The 17,059-nt window shown below is 37.6% G+C and overlaps 1 protein-coding gene across 9 annotated transcripts in view; it reads left to right on the top strand.

Annotated features, from left to right (window-relative positions):
- The window catches only part of PCMTD1 (protein-L-isoaspartate (D-aspartate) O-methyltransferase domain containing 1), a 113,389-nt gene that overhangs the window by 28,769 nt on the left and 67,561 nt on the right, over window positions 1–17,059 (top strand). For 6 of the 9 annotated variants that reach the window (XR_002523792.2, XR_650612.3, XM_031669556.1 and 3 more), the window contains one exon: window positions 10,032–10,433. The exons of the other annotated variants lie outside the window; for them this stretch is intronic. Coding sequence is in view for 4 of the 6 variants with exons in the window: in XM_031669556.1 (XP_031525416.1) it covers window positions 10,127–10,433 (307 nt within the window). In the remaining 2 variants the exon portion in view is untranslated. The remainder of the gene's footprint in view (window positions 1–10,031; window positions 10,434–17,059) is intronic. 9 annotated transcript variants of the gene reach the window in all.

The following is a 17,059-nucleotide window of genomic DNA, read 5'->3' as shown; positions in this document are numbered from 1 at the left end:
AGGAATTTTATATTCAGTGTACTATTTAATCATCACAAATGTATGATGTGGTAATTATTTTCATTTTACAGATAAGGAAACTGGAGATTAAGTAATTTGCCTGAGGCTACATGATCAATAAATGACATCAGATGCTCCCCTGCCCTGCCACCCACAGCTGCTTCATTCTTCCTTTGAAGCTGAGAATACTAAAAGGAAAAAGAAAATATAGGAGGTTGAAAGAGAGCTGAATTGAACATCTTTTCAGCTAAAAGTTAATGAAAAGTTTAGTTTTGAATTATGCGTCAGGAGCCTCTGAGCAAATAATTCTGTGTCAGAGGGTTTCATAGCTTCACAGGCTGGATTTGAATAGTGTTTCAGTTATTCAAGGGCGGTGAGCTTCTCATATGATCTCGTGCCTCTTCATAGTAGTATGGTAGAGAACTGGAGCACAGTGCTAGGTGTGTAGTAGGCACATAGGAAATTGCTGCTCTATGTGTTATCACTACTTAAACAAAATTTAAGATTTGTATTCATCATTGATTATAGAGTAAAGTGGATGTTCTTGGCAGCTTTTGGCAAGTGAATAGTGAACCTTAGTTTAACCATTTATTTTCTTTCATAATTCTTTATTTATATTTCATCCTATCTCTTTATCAGTCCCATCACTGAGAAAAATGTTTTCCCTGTGTAGTTGCCTCTGCACTTAAAGCAGGCTTGGTCCATGAATCCCATGACAAGAGCTTTGAGGACATGAGGAGCCTTCTTTGTTCATGGCCACAATTTGTGTGTTTTCTTTTGGATCACCGGTGAGTGAGCTTCCCTCTAGAGCTGGGTGAGCTTAGTCCTCAGTTTTGCAGAGAAAGGAGCAGCAAAGAGCAGTTGACTGCTTCCCTCTGGATGCTAGGAGGAAAGGAAAGTGAATCAGCATTCATTTTGTTCTGCTCCCACCTTGCAACATCTGTCTGCCATTGATCTGCTTCCTACCTCCTTTAACTTGTCAGTGCGTAATCCTCCATAAGGTATCCTTAAACTGCGTAAGAGACACCATAATATTGTATGGGGCCTTTGGCAGTTCTTTCCTAAAACCAAATAGATTTAAGTCACAATTCTAAATTTTGGGATAATAGCAAGAAACGTTTGGAACACTTTGCAAATAGTTTCAGGTGTGCACATGTGAATGTACCCTTTATTTTCTCTGCAGCCCCTACCCAACACACAGCAGAGAGAAAAATACCAAGGAGTGAAATTGTGTTTTATGAGGAAACATGTTGACTTCCTTCTCAAACAGACATAACTGTGTATCTGCTTAAGTTTTTCAGCCTTTTATTATGTTCTTACACTTGATCTTTTTCTATAATTTACCTTTTTCTTCTTTCTCTCAAATTCCTTATTTTGCTTTTATTGTTTAGTGCAGGACTTGAACTCTCCTAAAATTGTTTCTTCTTTGTGGAAAAGAAAATGGCAGGAGTGAGGCAGTAAAAATTGTGACCAAAGTAACAGAAATGCAAGGCATGGACAGCAGCCATTACTAGATAACTAAAACTTGATTATATTCAAGTGCAGATTTGACCAGTGCTAAAATAGCATGGAAATTAGAGCTCTGAGGGACCTTAGGAGCTGCAGAATATAGCTTTTTTATTTCACAGGTGAGGAAATGACATTTTGGGGATTTGGCCAGATCAGTACAGCAAAGTTATCTATGAAACCATGGCTAGACCTTGGTCTCTTGACTTGCATTTGACTTTTCCATGGTTGAGATGAGATTATCTTAGAAGTAACAAATGGCAGACACTGATGACCTAATGCTACGCTGGCTTTTTATTAGTGTTTATTTTACTTTCATAAAAAATATTGTACATTTCAAGTTAGGATTATTATTGAATTACCACAATATTCACTACAGACTTTGATTTACGAGCTTCTCAAGTGTACATCAATTATAATCAGTTCTAATATTGATTATATTGATTATTCATAGTCTAACATTGGGGGATTGGTTGCATCCTGCTATATCCATGTGGTAGAATATCATACTTCTGGATTTGGAAAGAGTGTCTCATGGTATTAGGAAATGCTTAAGGTTTATTAAGTGAAAGTCCTGAACAATATATACAGTATAATACCAGTCATGTGTTTAAAAAAATGAAGTATGTGATTGCTTAAAAGTTAATAATGACAGTGGTTCTTTGAATGCTAGCATTATGAAAATTTTAATTTTACTTTATTTTCATGTTTTCTGCAAAGGCACATTGTAATCAAATCAGTGAGTATTATAAAAATGTAATTTATAATTCAGTTTCTACATTCAGCAATAATGTATGTGGTAAGAAGAGCTATATCTGCGAAACTCTTTGGTGTGTTTTAAGTTATTATTTATGTAATAATCTTCTCTTTCTGTATCTTTATTTTTCTGCCCTAGACTGTCTTATTAATGTATTTTTATTCCTTAGGAAACTCTCCGTATAGCTTTATTATACTTCATTGGTGCTCTCTCTATAACCCCTTTAATTTTACCTTTACTCACCAATTTTGTTCAAATAATACATGTAATATAATTTGTAAAGATACTGCAAGCCTTGATGCCAAAGCCTAGCAATCCCTGGCTTCACCTGTTTTCACCCTCAGGCTCACATTCCAGAAGGAACTTAACACATATATCCGTTTTGTAGGGTATTTAACGTACACATTGCTAATCAAGATGCTGCTTTTCCTTTTTATTCATTACTTTTGGACAGCATTTACATTCTGTCATCATAGATGAGGTTTTAGCTCCCATGCCACTCCTTTCCTCTCGTCTCTCACTCAGTGTGATTAAACGAGTATTAAAACTAAATAAGCAATTATGTTTATAGTATTTTGACTATGTAAACAGTGTGTCATTCTCCCACACCCCCCACACCAAGTAATGTAATTCTCTTTATAATTTTGGTTTTTCCTTAAAATCCTATTTAATTTTTAATTAGCAAGTAATAATTGTATATTTATGGGGTGCAATATGATGTTTCAATATATGTTTACAATGTGGAATGATTAAATCAGGCCAATTAAAAAATTTGCTTTGGCCGGGTGCGGTGGCTCAAGCCTGTAATCCCAGCACTTTGGGAGGCCGAGACGGGCGGATCACGAGGTCAGGAGATCGAGACCATCCTGGCTGACACGGTGAAACCTCGTCTCTACTAAAAAATACAAAAAAACTTAGCCGGGCGAGGTGGCGGGCGCCTGTAGTCCCAGCTACTCGGGAGGCTGAGGCAGGAGAATGGCGTAAACCCGGGAGGCGGAGCTTGCAGTGAGCTGAGATCCGGCCACTGCACTCCAGCCTGGGCGACAGAGCGAGACTCCGTCTCAAAAAAAAAAAAAAAAAAAATTGCTTTACCAAGCTGTCATTTTGTATGGTGAAAACATTTACAATTTACTGTTTCAGCAATTTTGAGATAACACAGTACATTTTTATTTATTATAGTCACCATTCTGTAAAGATTAGTGAAGCATATTTCTCTTGTCTAGCAGAAACTTTGTGCCCTTTGATCAGCATTTCCCCTTTCCCCCATCTACCCTCCTGCCCCAGCCTCTGGTAATCATCATTTCACACTCTACTTTTATAAGTTCAAGCATTTTAGGTTCCACATATGAGTGAGATCATGTGGTGTTTGACTTTCCATGCCTGTCTTATGTCTTAGTATGTCTTATGACTTTGTATAATGTCTTCCAGGTTCATACATGTTATTGCAAATGACAGAATTACCCTCCTTTTAAAGACTGAATAGTAATCCATTTATATATATAAATGGATTTTACATATATATAATAAGGTAAATCTATATTTACCTTTTTCTTTTTCTCAAATTCCTATATATATAAACATATACATACACACACACCATTTTCTTTACCCATTTCTCTGATGATGGACACCTAGCCTGCTTACATATCTTGGCTATTGTGAATAATGCTGCAGTGAACATGGGAATGCAGATATATCTTTGACATACTGATTTCAGTCTTTTTGGATATAGACTCAGAAGTGGGATTACCGACTGGATCATAGGATAATTCTGATTTTAGTTTCCTGAGGAGCCTTACTGTTTTTTGTAACAGCAGTATTAATTTACATTTCCACCAACAGTTCACAAGAGTTCTCTTTTCTCTACAACCTTACCAATACTTGTTATCTTTTGTCTTTTTGATAATAGCCATTCTGACAGGTATAAAGTAATATCTCATTGTGGTTTTAATTTGCATTTCTGCGATGACCAGTTTTTCATGTGTGTTGGCTGTTTATATGTCTTCTTTTGATAATTGTTTATTAGGTCTTTTGTTTGTTTTTTGATTGGCATATTTGTTTTCTTGCTATTCAGTTGAGTTCATTTTATATTTTGGATCTTAATCCCTTGTCAGATGTATGGTTTGCAATCCTTTATGAGATGTATGGATAGATGGTTTGCGGGTTTTTTTTTTTTTTTTTTTAGTTACTATATGTGTTATCACTTCACTTTACTGCTTGTAAACAATTAATAAAGCTTTACTGTACAGAAGCTTTCTAGTTTGATTTAGTGCCATTTGTTTATTTTTGCTTTTGTTGCCTGTGCTTTTGGGATCATATCCAAGAAATCTTTGCCCAGACCAATGTAATGGAGCATTTCCCCTATGTTTTCTTCTAATAGTTATATAGTTTCAGGTCTTATATGTAAATCTTTAATCTGTTTTGAGTTGATTTTTGTATGTGGTGTGAGATAAGGATTCAATTTCATTCTTCTTCTTGTGGATACCTGATTTTTCCAGCAGCACTTATTGAAGAGACTGTGCTTTCTTCATTGTGTGTTCTTGGTATCTTTGTTGAAAATCAGTTGACCAGAAATGTGTGGAGTTTATTTCTGGTCTCTCCATCTACTTTGGTTGGTCATTGTGTCTGTTTTTATGTCAGTACCATGCTGCTTTGATTACTATAGCTTTGTAATAGATTTTGAAGCCAGATAATGTGAGGCCTCTAGTTTTCTTCTTTTTGCCTATATGATTCTATACAAATTTTAGAATTGTTTCCTATTTTTGTGAAAAATGTCATTGGAATTTTAATATGGATTACGTTGAATCTGTAAACCACTGTTGGCAGTACGGACATCTTAACTATTATTTATGTGAGTCCATGAACATGGGATACCTTTCCATTTATTTGTGTTGTTTACAATTTTCTTTCAATATTTAATAGTGTGTAGTATACAAATCTTTTACCTCCTGGATTAAAGTTTACTTTTAGGTATTTTTTTTTTTTGATGTTGTGAATGGGATTGATTTTGTTGTTAGTGTAAAGAAATGCTACTGACTTTTGTATGTTGATTTTGTAGCCTGCAACTTTACTGATTTGTTTAGCAGTTCTAATAGTTTTTTGGGGGGTCTTTACAATTTTCTGCATGTAAGATTATATTATCAATTAACAGAGGTATTTTCAATTCTTGCTTTCCTGTTTAGATGCCCTTTATTTTTTTTCTTGTGTAATTGTTCCAGCTCGAACTTTGTTCTGTGTTGAATAGAAGTAGTAAGAATAGAAATCCTTATTCCTGATCATGGAAAACCTTTCAACTTTTCATCACTGAGTATGTTTGTTGTGGAATTTTCATATACAGCCTTTATTATGTTGAGGTATCTTCCCTCTGTGTCTAATTCATTGAGAGTTTTTATTATGAAAGGATATTGAGTTTTGTTAACTACTTTTTCTGCATCTATTGAAATGATCATAGGGTTTTTGTCCTCATTCTGTTAATAGGGTACATCCATCACATTATTGATTTGTGTATATTCAACAATCCTTGTATTCTAGGGATCAGTCTCACTTGGTGGTGAGTGATCCTTTTAATGTTCTGTTGAATTTCGTTTGCTAGTATTTTATTGAAGATTTTTGCAGATATGTTCATCAGGGATATTAGCCTGTTATTTTCTTTTCTTGTAGTGTCTTTGTCTAGCTTCGGTATCAGAGCAATACTGGAGTCGTAAGTGGAGTTTGTAGGTATTCTCTTCACTTTGATTTTTTGGAAGGATTTGAAAAGGAATTGATATTAGTTCTTTAAATGTTTGGTGTAATTCCACCTTGAGGCATCTGGTGCTGAGTTTTTCTTTGATGGAGATTTCTTAATTACTGATTCAGTCTTCTAGCTTGTTATTGGTCTGTTCAGATTTTCTATTCCTTCTTGATTCAACTTTGGTAGGGTGTACATTTCCAGGAATTTATTCTAGGTTATCCAATTTGTTGGTGGATAATTGTTCATAATCTCTTTGACCCTTTGTGCTTCTGCGGTATCTTCTGAGTTGTGGTATCTCCTCTTTCATTTCTGACTTCATTGTTAGAGCCTTCTTTTTTTGTTAGTTTGCTAAAGGTTTATTGATTTTGTTTGTCTTTTTAAAGAACCAACTCTTAGTTTTACTGATCTTTTCTGTTTTCTTTCTGCTCTCTATTTTATCTATTTCTGTTCTGGATCTTATTTCATTCTTTCTGCTAATTGGGGTTTAACTGGTTCTTTTTTCTCTAGTTTCTTGAATTTTTTTGAAATCTTTACTCTCTTTTGATATAGGCATTTATTGCTGTAAACTTCCCTTTTACAACTGCTTTTGATGCATCTCATAAGTTATGGTATGTTGCGTTTCCATTTTCATTTGTCTCAAGATATCTTTATTTTCTTTTTAAATTTATTTGACCAGTTGGTTTTTCAGGAGCATATTGTTTATTTCTGTGTGTGTGTGTGTGAATGTCCCGAAAGTCCTTCTGTTACTGGTTTCTGGTTTCATTCCATTATGAGTAGAAAAGATATTTGGTATAATTTCGATCTTAGATTCATAGAAACTTATTTTGTAGACAAACATATAATATATCCTGGGGAATACTCATTCCAGTTGCTGTTGGATAGAATGTTCTATATATGTCTGTTAGGTCCATTTGGTCTAAAGCGTTGTTCAAGTCCACTGTTTCTGTCTGTATGATATGTCCATTGTTGAACATGGAGTTTGAAGTCCTCTGCTATTATTGTGTTGCAGTTGATCTCATCCTTCAGATCTATTCATATTTGGTTTATATATTTAGGTGCTCCTATTTAAAATTGTTCTATTCTCTTGAACAGGACATAAAATAATGTCCTTCTTTGCTTCTTTGTCTCTTTTTACAGTTTTTGACCGAAAGTCTATTTTGTCTAATGGAAGTATAGTCATTCCTGCTCTCTTTTGGTTATCATTTTTCATCCCTTTATTCTCAGTCTGTGTGTGTCCTAAGGCTAAAGTGAGTCTTTTGTAGGCAGCATATTATTGGATCTTGCTTTCCTAATCCATTCTTCAGTCATTGTTTTTAAAAATCCATGCAGTCATTTGATTGGATTTTTTTTTTTTTTTTTGGAGAAGGAATCTCTCTCTTTCGCCCAGACTGGAGTGCAGTGGTGCAAACTCGGCTCACTGCAACCTCTGCCTCCCAAGTTCAAGCAATTCTCCTGGCTCAGCCTTCCGAGTAGCTGAGACTACAGCTGTGTGCCACCACACCCAGCTAATTTTTTTTATGTGTGTGTGTTTAGTAGAGACAGAGTTTGACCATGTTGGCCAGGCTGGTCTTGACCTCAAGTGATCTGCGCACCTTAACCTCCCCAAGTGCTGGGATTACAGGCGTGAGCCACCGCATCTGGCTACTTTTTGTATTTTTAGTAGAGACAGGATTTTGCCATATTGGCCAGACTGGTCTCGAACTTCTGCCTCAAGTTATCCGCCTGCCCACCTTAACCTCCCAAAGTGCTGGCATTATAGGTGTGACCCACCGTGCCTGGCCTGGCTTATAGTAATTTTTAATGAGCTGCAAATACACTCAGTACAGTATCTGTCAGTAAATGGCGGTAGTTCTTATTTATTTCATTCTTCTTCTTGCCTTTTTCTCACCAAAAATGTGAGCTGTGTAGTAAAGACCATATTTGATTGATTGTTTTGCTATGATAATTTTGAATTGAATGGAATTCAGAAGGACCTAAGCAGGATCAGATCCTTCTTCTTAAGCCCTAGAGCCCACTCAAAGGGAATCATTTTTCTAGTAAATTGTGGCATATACAGTACAGCAATTTGCCAAATATCTGTGTCTCAGAATTGTTCTTATGAAATCCTTAGGCAGATGCCTCACTGGATGCTGACAAAGACTATCTCCTAGTGTAATATAACCATTTTTTCTTTTACCTTAGGAAAAGATTCACTCTGAGTGCCAGATGAAAAAGTTGACTTGTGCTTAAAGGCCATGTTATTTAAAAAAAAAAAAGTCTTGAAATGCTACAGTTGGACTCAGCAAGTCGAGATGCCACAGCCAAGACTTGTTGAAGGAATAGGGAATTGACATCTCCCATTGCACTACATTCTACAAAATATATTCATTGAGGAGATGGGTGCTGTAAGCCCTTATACTTACCGTATTTCTGAGGATTGAAGGTGCTAGAGCCAGCCAACTTGTTATAAGTGAGTTTGAATGAATTAAATGTGAATTCACAGTATTTCCTCTACTCCAAAAGTTCTTGAGGCAATTGTAGGAAAGGACAAAGCGGACACAAAGACAATATGATAGGCTGTACTGGGGGAGCTGCCCCAGTGGTGCCAGGGGCCTGAGGACCCTAGGGATACTTGAGACCCTAATTGGCATACTTCTTTAGGGTCAAGAGTTGGAGTACAGCCTTGCCAGAGTTAACTGTCATAAGTCTTGTTACTGGCCATGGGTATTTCATTTCACACGTTCTCCTCTACTGATTTATTAATTCAGAAATTGATACATTAACTTACTAGCAATAGTTGAATGAAACTTAAATTGTATATTCAGTATTATGTTTTGAAATGTTTTAAGTTTTCTCAAATTGCACTTAGATGCATTCAGATGCTGAGTTTAATCTCTTAAGTTCAGTGTGTGTGTGTGTGTGTGTGTGTCTGTATGTATGTGTATAAAACATGTTCTAGTGCTTGGACTATTGAAGTTGTTAATAAAATTTGTGATTTCTATCACAACAAGGTTTGCTAAACAAAACTATCAGAGAGCACACAAGTGTGTTAATAAACATGAGTCTGGGGTTTGTTTATTTTGCATTTTATGTTCAGTGTTTCGAGTAATACGTTGTTCTGTGTGTTAACATTTTAAATTTATGTAGTGCATTTTCAAATTGTTTTTAAGTTCAGGAATTTAAAATCAATTTTTAAAATTTATACTATCCTATCCTATCCTATCCTATCCTATCCTATCCTATCCTATCCTATACTGTAAAGAAGCCAGTGTGGCTCAGTGATTAAGACCATGGAGGAGGTCGGGCGTTGTGGCTCATGCCTGTTATCCCAGCACTTTGTGAGGCCAGTGCGGATGGATCTTTTGAGCTCAGGGGTTTGAGACTATTTTGGGCAACATGGTGAAACCCCATCTCTACAAAAAAATACAAAAATTAGTTGAGCGTGGTGGCATGCGCCTGTGATCCCAGATACTTGGGAGGCTGAGGTGGGAGGATTACTTGAGCCCGGGAGGGGATGAGCCAAGATCATGCCATTGCACTCCAGCCTGGTTGACAGAGTGAGATCCTATCTTAAAAAAAAAAAAAAAAAGCATGGTTTCTGACTTTAAAGACCTGAGATCAAGTCTTGACAGTGTCACTTTGCAGAGTAGTGCTGTCCAGTATGGTAGCCACTAGCTACAAGTAGCTATTAAGCACTTAAAATACAGGTAGGTTGACTAATGGAATTTTAAATTGTATTTAATTTTTATTAATTTAGATCTAGGTAGCCATGTGTAACTAGTGGCCACCATAATGGGCTTCACAGTACTAGGTGACTTACTTGACTTCTTTGTGTTCCAGTTTTCCCATCTGTACAGATGAGATCATATAAGTTACCTTTTGTGGTTACTATATGGATTAAATAAAGTAATATAGTTAAGAAGGAGTTTAGCACTATGCCTGGAGCAGAATATTTCCATGAGAAATGGTAGTTAATTATAATGACATACATTTAATAAACGAGTTATTTTGCTTTTGAGCATTAATTTAAACCTGTTTATTTTTGTTCTTCCCTTCCAGGATTAATTTATTTTTGGAAATCAAGTGCAATATTGGAAGCCATTTCTACTAATTTTATTTCATTTTTAAATTTATGATTTGATTTGAATACTATCATGGGAGGAGCTGTGAGTGCTGGGGAAGATAATGATGACTTAATTGATAATTTAAAAGAAGCTCAGTATATTCGTACTGAAAGAGTGGAGCAAGCCTTCAGAGCGATTGATCGTGGAGATTACTATTTGGAAGGCTACAGAGACAATGCTTACAAAGACTTAGCCTGGAAGCATGGAAACATCCACTTGTCAGCACCTTGCATTTATTCTGAAGTTATGGAAGCATTGAAACTTCAACCAGGATTGTCTTTTCTTAACCTGGGAAGTGGAACCGGATATTTAAGTACAATGGTGGGCTTAATTTTAGGTAATTTTATTTTTGTAAAATTCTATTTTAAAAAATAAGCCTATTTTGTATTATGGTTTATGATTTATAGGAGTTGTAACTTTGTATACAGTATGTTTGAATGTGTATACTCAATGTAGGTATCTTCCTTACTTAGATGTGAAAACACAAAGTAGTAGTAATCTTTTTTCATTCCCAGTCCTTACCCTGATAGTTCCCACGTGTAATCCTCAACTTACAGTAGCTCTGGGAACTGACTGTTCTCTGTTAGTCATTGTCTGTACTTCAAGTCAAGCGCTGGTAGGCAGGAAACTCAGGAGTAATATTTAATCTATTTCAGGTAGAGTGTTCTGTCTTCTGGCATATAAAGTTTGATGGTTATCTAAGAGCATTGTGCCAGGTTTTTGTTAGAGAGACAGGAGAATGTGGGATATATAAGATGTGGCACTGTCAGAGTAAAGCAAGGGATTGGAGAAAAATAGAGAAGAAAGAAGTATATGTTCATTAAGCTTTCAGCAAACTTTTCGAGTGTTTGCTCTGCCAAGCGTTGTTCCTGGCATGTACATATGGCAGTGATCAAAAGGGACTAAGATTTCTGCCCTCAAAGAGCTTACTGGGTGTTAAATGCTAGGTATTGTTTAAAGCACTGTGTGTGTGTATTAGCTCATTCAGTGTTCCTAATACTCCTTTGAAGTACAGACTATTATTAATCCTTTTATATGGGCAAGTAAACAAAGGCACAGGGAGGTTAAATAACTTGCCTGAAAGTCACATATTTAAGAGGTGACAACTGGATAGTATGGAATATAGGTGGAAGATGCATGGGTGGAGGAAGATCTGCTGTAAGACATTATGTTGGATGGAGGATGACCAACTATGAAGTTTACTAAGCCATTTAGTTTAGCTGCCGTATTCACTGGCTGCTACTGTGTGGCATATGTTAAAATAGAGCATTATTTGAGGGGGTGGGTGGGGTGTGAGAAGACATAAGAAAATCAACAGCCTTCATGTAGTCTGATAGGTACTATAGTTGAGGTATATCCCTAAATTAATAAGGATGAGAATGTGGTGTAAAATTCACTCTAAAGTGATGGGGAATCATTGAAGAATTTTAAATAGAGAATGACATATCCTCTAGTAGGGTGACTATGTTCCAGTATGTTGGGACAGTCCTACTTTATCTCTGTTTTCCTATTGTCAGTATTAATAGTGTCCTTTCATTCCTCTAAGTGTCTGAGTTTGGACAATAAATTATGTGGTCACATTATGACTTTTAAGGTATAGTCAGGTCTGAAATTTCCTCCGTACACACTAGCTAGTTCCTTACTCTGTTAGTCATGGGCCCTCCCATCTGTTTCATTTAAAAGAGTGGGGGTGGAAGCCTTTCATTCTGCAACTGAATTAGTTCCTAATGTATAAGAACTGCTCAAAGGTGATAGGAAATTATTAATTTTCATCGATAAAGAGAAATTTAGAAGCTTGCATTTAAATTTGGCCCTCCTCCCTGTCCTGAGACAGGAATTTCTTAACAGGTTGGAACTTCCAGATGTCTGTCACTTCTATCACCAGTTTTCTTTGAAAAAGGAATCTATAGGATTTGAGACAGTCTGCAAAATCTAAAGGTGAGAGTAGGGAGAGCTGCTTCTTTAAAAAAAAAATGGGAATTGCTATCCTTGAACATTTCTTAACCAGCTCTGGCAACTCTGGGCTGGAGTCCAAGCCTTATACCATGTTTGGCCAGCCTGAAAGTGCCTGTTTATTCTGTCTTCCACTTCTCTAGTATATGCCAACTGGCTCATGCTGAGGGAGGTCAATCTAGCCAAACTTGGGATGGGGGAGGTATGCATCATAATTTGCAATCTTGCCAGCAATGAGGTTGCCTTCTTAGACTCATTGCCTAGTCCCAGGCTCCAAGAGATTAGATGTCTGTGGCCAGATGGCACTGTAGGCAGATGTCAAACTTGTTGTATCATGAATGTCTTTTAATCCATGACATGGGCAGTGTGGGGAAAGGGACCACTGGTGTAAATGATCTGCAATGCGCTAGATGGTTTCCTCCTGTTACAAGGCTGTAGGGAATCATGGATCTTACATATATGGCAGTGGCTCCTGGATACTATTCCAGGATTTATCTTCGTGTGATCCTGCTAAGTTAAGACCAAGATATAGTTGTTCTCGTTTTGATTAAGAATATTCCTTTGGTGAGAAAGATTAAAGAAGGAGAAGCAGAAACAACAGTCTGTAAAACTATGATTACAGCTAATAAGTCTTAAATTCACCAGGCTTCTAAGGAAGCTTTATCTTTTTTACCCTGCTTTCTATTTTTAGTTTGTGTATTGTGTGTGTTTTATGTCATGGAGGGGAAGGTATACATCCGTAAAAATCACTTAGAACTGGATCCAGAGGAGCATGCTCATATGCTCCCTGTGATTATCTGAGTGTAGTGAATCAAATTTGGCTCCACTGCTTCACAGCCACCTTATTAACAGAAGTTCTTTATTTAAAACAAAAAAACTGTAACACTATGGCTCAGCCATTTTTCTTTTCCACTTACAAGATGGAGATAATGGGTGCTCCCCATAGACAGTGGGTCCTATGGGTAGTACATATTTAGTAGTAAACTCTGGAGGAGTCCCGGCTGAAGTAGGGAGAGTGGGGCATCTGTGATTTGGTAACACAGTTAAAGAAGATACTCCTTGGGGAGTTTCCACTTCACTCCAGAAACACAAATCCAGAAACACAAATTCAGTGAGAGTGGGGCATCTGTGATTTGGTAACACAGTTAAAGAAGATACTCCTTGGGGAGTTTCCACTTCACTCCAGAAACACAAATCCAGAAACACAAATTCAGTGAGACTAAGTTAGGTTTTTCTTTTATCATTAATTTATTCATTTATTTTTCGGCAGGGTCTCAGTCTCTTGCACAGGCTGGAGTGTGGCGACACGGTCTTGGCTCACTGCAGCCTCGACCTCCTGGGCTCAAGTGATTCTCCTGCCTCAGCCTCCTGAGTAGCTGGGAGTACCAATACGCATGGTTAATTTTTGTACTGGGTTTTCCTTAGAAAATTTCTTATGATTAAAGCACACTTTAGGGAATTATTCATAAATTTACTTTTATTGAAGACAGTGGAGAATAGATCACTCCAACTCCTGAAATGTGTCATTGAGACATGTTTTTGAATTTCAAATTGAAGGTAATTCTTCATGTCCTGCTTGCTTCTCCTTAAATATTTTCCCTGAACTAAGGGTTTTCATAAAGATCTAGTACTTAATTGATTCTCCTCTCAGTACTGTCTTTTCATTCTCAGGGAATTCCATTGAAAAATAGGATGCAAAAAAAGCAGCCTCCCACGTCCTATATTTTACCTCTGCTTTCCATAACTGAATTGAGTATCAGAACCGCGAAGGCAAGTTATTATGATAAACTCTTTGTGGTTCAGGTAGGGATTCTGAATCCTGATCCTTTTTACTTAGGGATTCATTTTCATATTCTTGTATAATCCGTACTATAAAAATTCTAGGTATCTTATAAAACATATACAGATTCATCCCACCTAATGACTTTCTCTTAGTCTCTTGCCTAGTTCCCTAATTATTAGGATTGATTTTGGGGAGACTGCCAGTGTCATCCAGCACTATAGATGCCACTACCTTGCTGCTACAACATTCTTTCCTAAAGGTGACAGTTGGTAAGCAGGAAACTTACTGCAGTTGCCATGTTATTCAAAAGCATTAGTTAAGCTATCTGCTGCCATCATGTTTGACCTCTACACTCTTTCACTCTTTGTCATGGGATGTTAGGTGGTCCTTATTCAGCTAACCTATATCGCCTTTGACCTCAGCGCTTGTGCTTTCTGTCTTTTGCCTGCATGCTTATGCATATTCTCTCGCTCCCTCTGCCTCTAATGAGGTATAATTCACATACCATCAAGTTTACTCGTTTAAGAGTACAATTCAATGATTTTTAGTTAAGTTTGCTGAGTTGTGCAGACATTACCACAATACAGTTTGAGGATACTTCCAGTGTGCTGAAAAGATTATTCCCCATGCCTAGTTGCATCCACTCCCAGTACTTAGCCAGTCCCTGACAACCAGTTACCTACTTTCTGTCTCTATAGATTTGTCCTTTCTGGACATTTCATATAAATGAAATCATACAATGTATGGTGTTCTGAATCCAGCTTCTTTCACTTAGCATTACATTTTCAGGGTTCATCCATGCTGTAGCATGTCTGAGTACTTTATTCCTTTTTGTGGCTGAATGCTGTTTCATCATGTAGATATACACTACATTTTGTTTATCCATTCACCAGTTAATAGACATTTGAGTTACTAGTTTTTGGTCATTATGCATAATGCCATTATGAACATTTAGGTACAAATCTTTGTGTGGATATACGTTTTCACTTTCTTAGGTAGATTCTTAAAAGAGTAGAATTGCTAACCTGTATGGTAAATTTATGTGTTTAAGAGACCAACAAAGCGTTTTCCAGAGTGGCTGCACCATTTTACATTCCCACCAACGTTATATGAGGTTCTAGTTTCTTGACATCCTCACTAATACTTGTTACTTCGTTTTTTAAAGAACGATGTTAGTTGATACAAAGTAGCATTTCATTGTGGTTTTAATTTGCTCTTCCCTAATCACTAATGATATGGAATAGCTGTTCATGTGCTTATGGGCCATTTGTATATTTTTTTGGTGACATGACTAGTCAAATCTTTTCCTATTTGTTAATTGGGTTGTTGATTATTGAATTGTAAGTATTCTTTATATATATTTTGGATATAAGTCTTTATCACAAATAGAATTTTCAAATGTTTTTTCATGCTCTTTTAAGTGCCTCTTAAAGAATGTTCTTTATTAACTTACTTTAAGCTGAAAAATTAGGGAGATCCAGGGTGGTCAGTTCCCCCATTCCTCACCTCTCATTCTTCTTGGTAAGATAAAACACATTCTGGGCCGGGCATGGTGGCTCACATCTGTAATCCCAGCCCTTTGGGAGGTCGAGGTGGGTGGATCACAAGGTCAGGAGATCGAGACCATCCTGGTTAACACGGTGAAACCCTGCCTCTACTAATTTAAAAAAAAAAAAAATTAGCCGGGCGTGGTGACAGGCACCTGTAGTCGCAGCTACTTGGGAGGCTGAGGCAGGAGAACGGCGTGAACTCGAGAGGCGGAGCTTGCAGTGGGCCGAGATCGCGCCACTGCGCTCCAGCCTGGGCTACAGGGCAAGACTCTGTCTCAAAAACAACAAAAAACACATTCTGCAGGTATCAGGGTTTCTCTATAAGATATACTCTGTTTTATGCATCAAAACAAACCTCAGCTTTTCCTCTATACAGTTAACGCTTTTTCTTTTTTTTTTTAAAGGAAATCTTTTTGTTTTTTGAGACAGAGTCTCACCCTGTTGCCCAGGCTGGAGTGCAGTGATGTGATCTCAGTTCACTGCAGCATCTACCTCCCTGGTTCAGTTGATTTTTCTGTCTCAGCCTCCTGAGTAGTTAGTACTACAGGTGTGCATCACCACGCTTGGCTAATTTTTTTTTTTTTTTTATTAAAGACGGGGTTTTGCCATGTTGGTCAGGCTGGTTTCGAACCCCTGACCTCAAGTGTTCGGCCCACTTTGGCCTCCCAAAGTGCTGGGATTACACGTGTGAGCCACCATGCCTCGCTCTGTTTTTGTTTTTTTTCTTTTTAGGAATTATAATGTTCTTTGTTTTTTTTTGAGATAGAGTGTCACTTTTGTTGCCCAGGGTGGAGTGCAATGGCATGATCTTGGCTCACCGCAACCTCTGCCTCCCATGTTCAAGCGATTCTCCTGACTTAGCCTCCCTAGTAGCTGGGATTACAGGTGTGTGCCACCACGCCTGGCTGATTCTGTATTTTTGGTAGAGACAGGGTTTCTCCATGTTGGTCAGGCTGGTCTCGAACTCCCGACTTCAGGTGATCCACCCTCCTCGGCCTCCCAAAGTGCTTGGATTACAGGTGTGAGCCACTGCACCCGGCCTTTTTTTTTTTTTTTTTTGAGGCAGAGTCTTGCTCTGTTGCCCAGGCTGGAGTGCAGTGGTGCCATCTCTGCTCACTGCAACCTCCGCTTCCCAGGTTCAAGCAATTCTCCTACCTCGGCCTCCCAAGTAGCTGGGATTACAGGCATGTACCACCATGCCCGGCTAATTTTTGTATTTTTAGTAGAGATGGGGTTCACTATGTTGGGCAAGATAGTCTCAATCTCCTGACCTTGTAATCTGCCCGCCTTGGGCTCCCAAAGTGCTGGGATTACAGGCGTGAGCTACTGCGCCTGGCCCATCTGTTCTCAATATGTGATTTATTTGGGGCTTTGTCAGCAAATCTGTTTTGAAAACAACCTTTTATTTTAGGCTAATCACATTTTACGAAATTCATGAAACTCTTTAACTATTTGAACTATTACTTCTTAGTCCTAGTTAGGCTTCTGGGCGTCTTTTTTCTGCCCTTGTGCTCCATATGGAGTTGCCACCACTATTCTATTTCTTAGATTTTTTTTTTTTTTTTTTCCCCTCTCACTTACACTGGTTGTGCAGTAGAAGTCATTACTGACAACCACCTCTTTCACTGCTGCTAACTCTGAAAATCAATACCCAGGTGATTTTGTGTTTATGAATAA

The sequence above is a fragment of the Papio anubis genome, chromosome 8, assembly GCF_008728515.1.
Source record: "Papio anubis isolate 15944 chromosome 8, Panubis1.0, whole genome shotgun sequence".
Taxonomy (NCBI): Eukaryota; Metazoa; Chordata; class Mammalia; order Primates; family Cercopithecidae; genus Papio; species Papio anubis.
This window is presented reverse-complemented; position numbering and strand designations above follow the sequence as displayed.